General features: G+C 37.0%; 1 protein-coding gene across 1 annotated transcript; it reads left to right on the forward strand.

Annotated features, from left to right (window-relative positions):
• The first annotated feature begins 349 nt into the window (after nt 1-349).
• On the forward strand, nt 350-10,862 carry LOC101443348 (olfactory receptor 4C5-like). Its single transcript, XM_071212875.1, has 3 exons — nt 350-359; nt 8,948-9,040; nt 9,983-10,862. Exons 1-3 carry the CDS (start codon nt 350-352, stop codon nt 10,831-10,833), a joined length of 954 nt encoding a protein of 317 aa, XP_071068976.1. The 3' UTR covers nt 10,834-10,862.
• The last annotated feature ends 728 nt before the right edge of the window (nt 10,863-11,590 follow it).

Consider the following 11,590-nt stretch of genomic DNA (forward strand, 5'->3'; position numbering starts at 1 on the left):
TTTGAGAAGACATGGGTGTCTGTGTGCATATGTGTTTATAATTGCATATTTGCATAGGTATTCATTCAAGAAATTGTTTCCAGCATCCCAAGGATGAGATTTTAAGGCTGGAAATAAAAAGAAAACAGGACCATCATTGATTTTACATATAATATAGAAAGAAAATAAAATATGTGTACAAAAGATCATGTTGGACTGGACAACCAATATCTTGAACTTTATGAGATTGAATATCCCCTGATATAGACATTTTGTTAAAAATGCATAATTTTAATCCAAACTGTTGAAGTAAGAGTAGACTTATTATCATGAATGGTGCCAAGTACCTGAAATATATGGGATTGCAAAAATGAGAGAAAGTCATTCAAGCAGGACTCACTCCAAAATTAATGCTGATGTATTTCACCATTAGAGAGAGTATCATTTTTATTAATCTGGCCAAATCCAAGAATAAATCATTTTATCTTCCCTTAGTTACGGATGTATATTAAGTTCTTCCAGGTACAGCCACAGAGGATCCATGTTCAATTCCCAGTTAGAAGATATTTGCAAAGCCTTTTTCTATCAAAAACAGTCTACACAGCACCTTTTGTACCTTTACTGATAGGAACAAAAGCTGCAGAAAGTTGATGATATCTGAAAGCCAGAGATTCTACACTTTAAAATTTGAATAGGAGAAAAAAACCTGCAAACCAGTTTCAGTACAATGAAATGGAAATTATTTGAGATGTTGACACTTATATTGCAATTCTAAATGAAAGAGTCCAGATTAAAGAAGACTGTCCAGGTCCAGGGCAGAAGTCCTGCTGATCTTAGTGACTTCACTTCTATTAATATCTTCAAATGAAGTGAATTAGTACAAACTACTCCATTACAATAACAAAATATTATGTTAAGTATGTTTTGCATACAGATTAATAATCAATAGTTTAACAAAGAATTCATTCCAAGTGAGAAACTAGTTTTCCCAATGGTGATTAACCCATTCGATGGTCACCAAATTTCCATGAGCTCTCACCATAATTTTATCTCCTTTGTATTTAAATGAGACCATGTGAAGACATTTTGGTAGTGATGTATTCTGCACTCAGAAAAAAAAACATTTAGGAGCCAGTATTCTTGACTCCAGCATTCTTTTTTCCCTGCTGCAGCAAATCTGAAAGACATGCATTAAGCTGGCAGGAATACACACAGGGAATTTTTGAGTAACTGCCCAGAGAACAAATTCCTTAGAGGTTCTTACAACCCTAACTAGATTTAGCTTAAGCTGGAAATAAAATTGAGTAGGTGAAGACGTTCAGATTTCAGGATTCATGTGTTATCACTGCAAAATGCAGCTTAATCTGCTTAATTCATTGACTAAGTTTATCTCTACAAAGACTGATAGATAATAATAGGAGTACAGATTAGCATAAACTTTTGAAGTTTTCCTGATTCTGTAATAGTGTAGAATGGATGAACAGCAATCCCTCAAAAACACACCTAATTAGAGCTTCTCACTGCTTCAGTATAATACACTACAGTAACCGAAATAGTTAAAGTATAAATTTGTACCTCAGCTTTTTACCCCTTAACCAAAGATGTAAGATAATGCTTAAGAAAATTATGCAATCATATTCTAGGGAATATCAAAAACAATTATGAACTCCACTGTGAATTCAGTATTCTTGTTACGAGAACTAGAATAGCTGTTCTAGACAGTCCCCTCTTCTATACGTCCATCTTAGAATAAGTTCCAAATTTTATACCAAAGTCCTGCAATCGTTATCCCACAAATTCTCCTCTCATCTCAGATGACTATGTATCCTACTTTTTAGGAACATAGGGCCATCATAGAATCATTATTTCAGTCTCAAGCCTCCTCATCAATAATCATAACCAAAAACCATATCACCTTCATGCCTTCCTGCCCAATGAGAAAAATATATTCAAGGGCTCCAACTGAATTTTTTTAGGTACTTCTTGAATCCTCAGAAACTCTGCTTCTAACTCCCATAGCCAGAGCACCCTCAAAATATTTATGGGTCCTGCTAAGGTTTAATGAGAGTTTTTGCTCTAAAATTAAAACAATGGAGAGGATTACAAAATCCTGTTTTCTTCTTATTTGTATGACAATGAAAATTAGATATGTTAGAAATTTTTAAGTTGTTAGAGTTGTTTGGAGCCATTGCTAGAAATTCTCACTAGAAGTTGGTCTTATGAGAATGTTTTTCCTGACATTCTCTTATATAGACAGAACTCCAACCAAACAACATGGCTAACAAAAGCCATGCCCTACATAATTGTGTTTCAATGGATCCTCAAGGACACTTTTTGCTCAAAAAAGTTTTCTAATGGTGGATCTTTCTGTGGGTATGGAGGGTGCACATCCTATCCATCATCATCTCCTTGTGTACAGGAGCAACCTGAACCTAAAGTGCCAAGTGAACTATACCAACTCAAATGATCCTTGGCAAGATTGCAACGAAGGCCACATTGGAGGCTGAGGGAGAGGGAATGGAAGTGGAGTCCTCATTCCTACAGAGTTTATCTTCTTTATCCTCTAGGTATATTTTACAGGGAGGGGCTGGCTGAGCATGATTTTTCAATGGCTTTTTCACAGAAACATAGACTATCACTATGTGTGAACTTCCATCTGAGAAGAAAGACTAATCTATTCCTCCATATCTTTTATGATAAACTGACTTTTAGCCACTCATGCAAAAGGAAATGTTTATATCCATGCATTTTAAATCATTCAACTGAGAGTAAGAATCATGGGAATCCGGTCCCCTAAGTTTTCAAAATCATTAATTAAAAGGTTGCTGTTATCAGGATATTTAGGTTGTGTTTATTTTGTTTTAATAGTGAATCATATATTGAATTAGCCTATATATTGTGATAAAAATTATACCTCATGTAGTTATCTTTTCTGGTGACCTTCATTCCTTCTATAAATCCATATTTCCATCTAGAATCACTTTCCCTTTCCCTTAAAGCCTCCTTTTCTATATTATTCTGTGAGTGTGCTGGCAATGAATTTTGTTAGTTTTGTATGAATGAAAACATCCATACTTTCTCTTTTTAAAGATATCCTTGCTGTATGCTTGACAATTTTTTCTTTCACAAATTTTACTTTCATATGAAGTCCACTGGCTCTTTGCTTGCATTGGTTCTGATGTGTAGAATGAAGTCATTCTTATCTTCTTTCCTTGTACAACTATTTATTTTGCAACCATGTACTCTTCAGAAGAGGAAACTGAGACACAGAGTAGTTGAGATACTTGCCTAAGAAGACATGGATTGGCCAGAAGTCAAAAATTTTTTACCAACAATGTCACAGCAATAAGTATGTCAGCCATGAAAACATTTCTCTCAATTTAATTTGGAAAATATATTCTAAGCATTTTCTATGCAAAATACACTAGCTTGATTTTTTCATATGCATCTCTCCTAATAATATTTTATATAAGTCTCTTTAACAGGCCCTGATAAGTTAATTGTCATTCAGAAAGTCATATGATTAAAAAGTGGAAGAATTGAGAATCATATCCAATTTCATTCCTTTCAAGTATAATTAATCTAGCATTTTAGTGTATCCCATTCATGTAGAGGATGTCCCTGTTCAGAAGTTGAGACTTCTGCTTAGACTTCTTTCCATCCTGCAGTCAAAGAGAAATTACAAAATCAAAGAAGACTAGGTCATGCTTAGGCAGGTTTCCAGCAGAAGTATCAGTTAGGAGATATTTGCTTCTCTCCATCCTCTTCCCTCTTCAGCTGCTGAACGTCGGATATGTCCGAGGAGTAAACCCTGCCTTCCCTGATGATAGAAAGTTCCTAAACAATCCAGACCTGGTCTGCATCAGCACTTCCTCACCCATCCAGGGTGACACATCACAGCACCAGTTTTTGATGAAATGCAAAAACATTATGATCAGAGCTCAGGATTAGAAATCAAATCACACTGGACTCTAATCTGAGCACTACTAATTCTTAGTTTTGCCCATGGCCACATTTGCTTTGATATAAAGTAGAAATAATAAGAACTTCATCATGGGGATATTAGAATCAGAACAGATACCACAGTTTAAAAACTGGCTGATATATAAAAGTGCTCATTACATAGTAGTTTTAATGATAGTTAATTTCATTTATCCCTTACTATTTTTTCCAGGAATCTTAACTTCACTGTTACATATTTTATAGGGTAGATCAAAGACTCCTAGAAAGATTTCAGTATTATAATTACTTGTGAGTAATTACTGAATACTTCTAAACTTGGCCTTTGTTTTTCTCCTAATTTCAGCATTTTCCCACAATCCTACCATCCACAAGAGAAATGCAGACTACTTACACATACGAGCTGAGAACATTTTTGCCAGGACCAAGGCACTGTTACACTATGAGCTCTCTGTTATGTGCAGAAGAGGACAACAGACAACAAAGGGATGATTCTTTGTCAGACATCATTCTACACATTGCCTGTATGATCTCCTGTAAACCCACAACAGTCCTATGAGATAGTCTCCTTCTCACCCCCTTTTTGCAATTGTGAAAAATGAAGCATAAAGAAGCTATGAACCTTGCCCAAGGTCAGATAGTCTTAAGTAGAAGACCCAGCCCTGGAGGTGCAGTTTTGTGGACTCTGAAGAATTTCCTCTTTCCGCATGCGAGAATGTTAATATTAGGGAGCATGTTCTCTAGCCTGCATGTGTCTATCCTCAGGGCATCAGCAGTAGAATAGCAGTTTTAATGGCCTAGGCATTTTCACATTTTATTTTTTTTAATCCTCCCTATGACTCTGTGAGACAAGCAATAAGATTGTTTTATATATTCTAATAATCTCTTGCTCATTCACCTATGACTAAATTGTTATGCCTTATTTTCCAGATTCTAGGGTGACTTCCAGGCTGCAGGCATAAGATGCTTCTAGTCTAGCACTGCAGGCTCTGTGCCCAGCACCCTTGATCACAGATGCCACAGCCACAAGAGAGAAGAGGAGAAAACTTGTTTGCTGCCAACTTGGATGCAGCTGCTAATTCTAACCGTCTGGGAATAGAAAGTTCAGAGCATCCCTAACTCCTTCTTCAGCTTGAGCAATATTCTTTAAATATTTGCCTTTAATCATTCATGAAAATATTCATGAGGACAGAGTCTGGGGATTACTGAGCCTGCAATATCACCTAAACACAATGAACCACAGATTATAAATGCTCTTTGTTTCTAAATTGCTATCCCATCATCCATCCAGATTCTGAGTGAAAACAGGAGCTATCACCAGTCTATCACAGGCTTTCTATAAAGTAAAGACTGAAAAAAGCAGACCTCAGGGACCTGCTACTCCAGGACAACTGTCATTTGTTGCTGAGTTCATGGTACTTGCAATTCCCAATTATTCTGCATTAACACAGTTTGCTATTTTCAGGTCTTTAAATCGTGTTATAGCAAAGATCAAGAGATTTTCTTTATATACGTTATCTGGTCACCAAGAAAATAATACTGACATGTGCAGCAAGGAAGTTTGGGAAAAGATGTCTTTCAATGGTTTGGTTTCTCCCCATCCATTTTTTGAAGCCTAAAGTTTGGGAAGTTCTGAGTCAAGAACTTCTTATCTGAGCTGGGAGGCTGATGGCCTACATTCACTGGTTGATGTGAACCTATAGAACAAAGATAAACACACCCCACAAACTGAGATTTACTTAGGAAGCCCTCTAAAGATTCATTCTGAAGTCACTAATGAAGTACAGAAACACTACACTTAAGGTAAAAATGGCTGAACTTGCAAAGCAATAGGTAGTGATGGGTCAGAATCTGTTTTCTACAAATATGGGATAAACTTGTTATTTCTTCCCCAAATGCATTCAGAGAGATAGGCATAATCGGTGAATTCTAATTAGTATTTTTCTCTCTAGGTGAGTCTAGAGTTCAATTTCAGGTAATTTATATTTAAACATCTATTTCATCTGTCACAGTGAGTTTTTTTAAAAAATAAATAATGACTAGCATACCCATTCTACTTAGAATAGCATTCACTTGAAGTATTATGGACCCAGACATGAGATAAGTAAATAAAACTTTCTTTTGTTAAGTTATCTTGCTGAATATAAAGGGAAAATATTCTCACAGAAAATCATGTCATAAAATTTATGAAAGGAAACAATAATCTTCCTTAATCCCATAATCAGATAAGCCTATTGGTATTTAGTGTATGTTCTTTAGATCTGTTCTAAGTATATATGTCTTTTTAGACTTAGTATCATTATATATGTCATTATATATTTACCTTTTCCACTCAGCATGATATTAAAATCTCTTTCCATGTCATTAATCTTCTTGCAATTCACTTTAATGTCCACCTAATACTTCATAACCATACATGACAATGCATTTAAATGTACACCTTTATGTAGACATTTGGTTTGTCTTACTTTTCCTCTGTTACTTAAAAAAATGTGAAATGCAACCTGTATGTGAAGTTTTGGCCATATATTTTTCTAGTATAGATTCTGAAAATAAGGAATACTGAAACTTTTATATCAGTACATACTCAACAGTATTGGATAACATAGGACTCATTAATGTTTGCTAATTTGCCAATTAAATATTCATTATTTTAAAATTGCATATATTGATGACATATGAAGTGAAGGCAGTTTTAGATGTCTAATTTTTTCCTGAGGATTACCTTTTCATTAATTTTAGTGTATCTTCGTAAAGACCTTTCATTGTTTTTCAAAGAAATTTCTGTTAGAATAATGGCTGTCTGTGACACTTGTTGCAACTATTTTTCCAGTGAGTTTCATGACTACATGTAGTTGAATCTATCACTTTTTTTCTTTTATGCCACTTTATTTTTGTATAACTCCAGGGGTATTCTACCCCATTGAGAGATTAAATTCATATCTATTTCTACATTTTTTTTGTTTTATACTAATTTATGGTTTAAATTTTAAGGCACTCGACTCTCCTTTTTATTTTATTTGAATTTTCAGACTGGCATGAGTAGAAGACTTACTTTGTTTTGAAAAATATATATCAGTTATTTAAAAAGTTTTATTTCCTCCACTAAACTATACCTAATATTCTTTAAAATACTTTAAAAATTAGGATTTTTTCCTTTTTTTGTCTTTATTTTTTTTTAATATTACATTTAAAAAAATGAGGTCCTCATATACCTCCCACCACCCTCACCTCACTCCTCCCATAACAACAACCTCCTCCATCATCATGGGACATTCATTGCACTTGGTTAATACATCTCTGAGCACTGCTGCACCACATGGTCAGTGGTCTACATTATAATTTAAAATCAGCATCTTTTGGGGATTGGTTCATACTTCCTTCTCATTGATCTTTTCTGTGTTCATTAGTTTTATTAGCATTTTATAAGCTGATGTTCTTTTGAAATTATTTGTCAACTAATATTTTGTCTGTTTTACTGATTTCTGTTTCAAATATTTTCTTAATATAATTGACTGTTTTTCTAGTTTCTTGGTGACTACTTTGTTCACTTATTTTCTCTCATTTAATTTGTTTACTCAATTCGTGTTATGCAAGCTAGTATTTCAGGGATAAAAGTATTGATACATGATTTCTCCTTTTTTGTTCTTTTACCAGTAATTTGGAAGTATTAGTAATTTAGCTTAGGTTAAAAATTTTTACTTAGGTTAAAATATACTTCAATTTCTCTGTTCTTTGTTTTTTTTCCTTTATTACATATATATAAAAAAGTTAGGCTCAATAAGACTAAGTCCCATACACAGCATCACATGGCTACTGGTAGTCTTTGAATACAGAATACAAAAACATCTACTGTCTATTCTAATGAATACACATATCTAATAAATCCTGGTGCCTTTGTTTTCTTTTCTAAGAAGTGCCTGTTTGCATTTTAAAATAGATCCAGAGAATGTTTCATAAATTCCTTAAATTGACTTTTTTTTTTGCAAAATTTCTGAAATCAACATATGACAGAAGTTTCCCAAATAGTGAATTCCAGATTATCAAATACCTTTGTATTGCATCATGCTGCCTGTTTTATCTTCTTCCTGATAGCTTTCTTCCAGAGGAAGTCAATAAAGAATTTATGTTTGTCTTATTCAATAGTGAGTCCGTGTCGCTCGCTTGAGGTAACAAATCTATCAGGATGTATCCTATTGTAGCTTCATATATTCATTCAGTTCAGCTGATTTGGAATACGACTAAACATTCCTAATTTCAAAGTAAACTCACCCTGATGTTTTATAGGCACCCTGAAACAAGTTATAAATATCAATTAAAACAAGTTTGGCAACTTAGCCTTAGCAGCATGAGTGATGATAGAAGAGACACATGAGAACAGACTTGTGAATTTTAGTCTCTAATACAGATTCATTTTTCATTCTTTTTAAATTTATTAGACAAGATGTAGGTTTACAGAATAATCATGCATAAAATACAGGATATTTTATGGTATATAAGTATACCATCCAAATATTAACCATTGCCTTGGTGTGGGACAGTTGTTACAATAGACGATAGCAGATTTTTATAATTGTATTTTGAACTAGAGTCCATGGTTTAACTTAGTGTTCATTGTATAGTCTATTTATTTTGTTTATTTTTATTCTATAAGACATGTCCTTTTTTTATTGCTGTTTTCCATGGGAGAACATACTATGGCAATGACTGGATGACCCTTCAGTCATATATTATTTCAGGAAAGGTGCCTGGAATGTCATCAGTCATAAAGCAGTATGTATGTGCATGTGTATGTAGAATTGACCTATGTAATCAATATATGACTCAAAATTTACCCAACATTAAGTTTATGATTTATCTGCTCAGCATTTCCAACAATCATATGGAAAACATTTTATCTGACAGATATATTATTCTCTTGATCAAAATTTTTCTAATGCCAGTGCAATCCCTGTGCCATTTGCAGATAAATCAGTTATCCAAATGCAAACTTTGATTCATGGAACAGTGAACAATGTGAGAGAATTCATCCTGCTGGGTCTGACACAGAACCCAGACATGCAGAAACTCTTGTTTGTTGTGTTTACACTCATCTACTTTTGTGGCAGCTTGCTCGGTCGGTAGAGGTGGGGTCTGGCTGCGGACAAGGGGTCGGTCCAGCTCTGGACGAGGGGTCAGTCCCACTTGGGATGAGGGGTTGGTCCGGCAGCAGACGAGGGATCGGTCTCACAAGGGGTTGCGCGGTTCGGCTGACGGGGTCGCCCGGCGAAGCCGGTGATGAAGGGGTCGCCCGGCGAAGCGGGCGACGAAGGGGTCACCCAGAGAAGCGGGTGACGAAGGGGTCACCCAGAGAAGCAGGCGACGAACTGGGGACAAGGGAGGCCAGGCCCTTGTCGGGGGCTCTCAGGACTGGAGGGCACACGGCAGAAGAACTACCGCGGGGACAAGGTAAACACGCAAGTCCACTTTATTGAGGGAGAGGCGACAGTTTTATAGGGGCTGGGGAAGGCTGATTGGTCGAAGCCACGCCCTGTTCTGATTGGTTGCCAGAGAAAGGTCAGTGGGCGGTACTGGATGGGGGAGGGGTGGTGATTAGGGATTGGCTGTCGCTGTTGCTGGGGGAAGTGGCAGGGTTTAGTGATTGGTGGCTGCTGTTGCTGGGGTAGAGGGCAGACTTGAGTTTCCCGTCCACGCCTGGCTGTTGCTGCTGTCAGGGGGAGGGAAAAGGGCAGACTGGATTTTTCCGCCCACGCCTGGCTGTTGCTGCTGTCGGGGGAGGGGAAAAGGGCAGACTGGAATTTTCCGCCCTGCGCCTGCGCAGGGAGAAAGAAGGCATCGTGTGGCGCTATCTGGGAGGAGGGGCAGCCATGGAAGCATGGCTGCTGAGAAGGGGAGACCCGAGGGCACTCTGCGCCCATGCCGAGCTTCCTTCAGGGGTGGCGGTGGGCCCGACCAACCACCCTATTACAGGGACAGCGGTTTGGAATAGGCCTACCACGGCCGCCGCCCCCCGCCAGGTCAGCAAACCACACTTCAGCCCGAGGGGCGACCGCATACTTTCTCACCCTTGTGGGCAACCTACTCATTGTAGTGACCATTGCCACCAGCCCAGCACTCCGCACCCCCATGTATTTCTTTCTGTCATTTTTATCCTTCGTAGATTTTACCTGTTCTTCTATCACAGCCCCCAAAATGATATTTGATTTACTCGCTGAAAAGAAAACTATCTCCTTCAATGGGTGCATGACTCAGCTCTTTTTGGAGCATTTAATCAGTGGAGCTGAGCTCATTCTCCTCACAGTGATGGCCTATGACCGCTACCTGGCTATCTGCAGGCCCCTGCACTACATGATCAAAATGAACTGGCAGATGTGTGGTCTCTTGGTGGCAGTGTCCTGGGCTGGGGGATTTCTTCATGCCCTGATTCAAATCCTTTTTATGCTGTGGTTATCTTTCTGTGGTCCCAATGTCATTGACCATTTCTTCTGTGATTTTGACCCTGTGCTGAAACTCTCCTGCATTGATACTCACATCCTAGGACTCTTTGTTGCTGCCAACACTGGCTTCATGTGTGCGCTCATTTTTTCTATTCTTATTACCTCCTATGTCCTCATCCTTTGCACCCTCAGAACTCAGAGCTCTGAAGGGCGGCGGAAGGCTCTCTCTACCTGTGCCCCACATATTACCGTGGTCATCTTACTTTTTGTGCCCTGTATGTTTATATACCTTCGGCCCACGGGCACCTTTCCCATTGATAAAGCAGTGGCTGTATTTTATACGATGATCACACCCATGTTAAACCCTTTAATCTACACACTCAGAAATGCAGAGGTGAAAAATGCAATGAGGAAGCTCTGGAGCCAAAAAGTAAGCTTTTTGTTCTTTTACAAGTAATTTGGAAGTGTGTAAATAAATAAGATAAAATAAAGTCAATTCATATTTTAAGAGCAATTGGGTCTAAAGCAAAATAAATGGCCTTGTCTTCAGAATATGAGGGTTAATTACATATTATCTCCTTGTTATCTGAAATCTTTAATGGTTCCTCTTTCATAATTTGTGACTCTAGTCCAATCCAATTAGAAAATTCATTACAAGTACAAATTAATAATCAGTGGAATTCGGTTAATTTAAATGAAATTTCTGCATTGTTCAGAAAATATATGGCATTATATATTCTATACAAAAATTATCTGTAAATCTTCAGGTGAAGATTATGTAACTAATAGACCAAGCACTTTAAATATATTAAAAAAAAACAGTTTTATAGTTAGAATTTTGTTAAAAGTGCATTGTGTTAACCTTAACTTCTGCCATCAGTGTAGACAATTTTTTTGTGTGTAGGAAATAAGGAACACCCAGTAATTAATGGGTTTGGAGGAAAAAGAGAAAAGCATAAAGGCAGGAATCATCCCATAATTAATGCTGTTGTTTTGTACAAGCCACAAAGCACCAATCACATAGTAACCCAGGTTCTGCTCAGAAAAATTATTTTCTCTGAGTAAAGCCAAGAAGAGATATTAAATTATTTGAGGTGCGGCCATCAAGCAACTTTGCACATGACATTTCCAGATAAAATACATATGAGGAGCAATTTTTCTGCCAAAGGAATCCCCAAAAACTTCACCTTCAAAATAGCTTTTATTCAATAGAT

This window comes from Dasypus novemcinctus, chromosome 31 (genome assembly GCF_030445035.2).
Source record: "Dasypus novemcinctus isolate mDasNov1 chromosome 31, mDasNov1.1.hap2, whole genome shotgun sequence".
NCBI lineage: Eukaryota > Metazoa > Chordata > Mammalia > Cingulata > Dasypodidae > Dasypus > Dasypus novemcinctus.

Coding starts and splice junctions, on each gene's coding strand:
- LOC101443348 (XM_071212875.1), top strand. Junction 9,041..9,982: donor GTTTACACTCATCTACTTTT/GTGGCAGCTTGC, acceptor CTTCAGCCCGAG/GGGCGACCGCATACTTTCTC.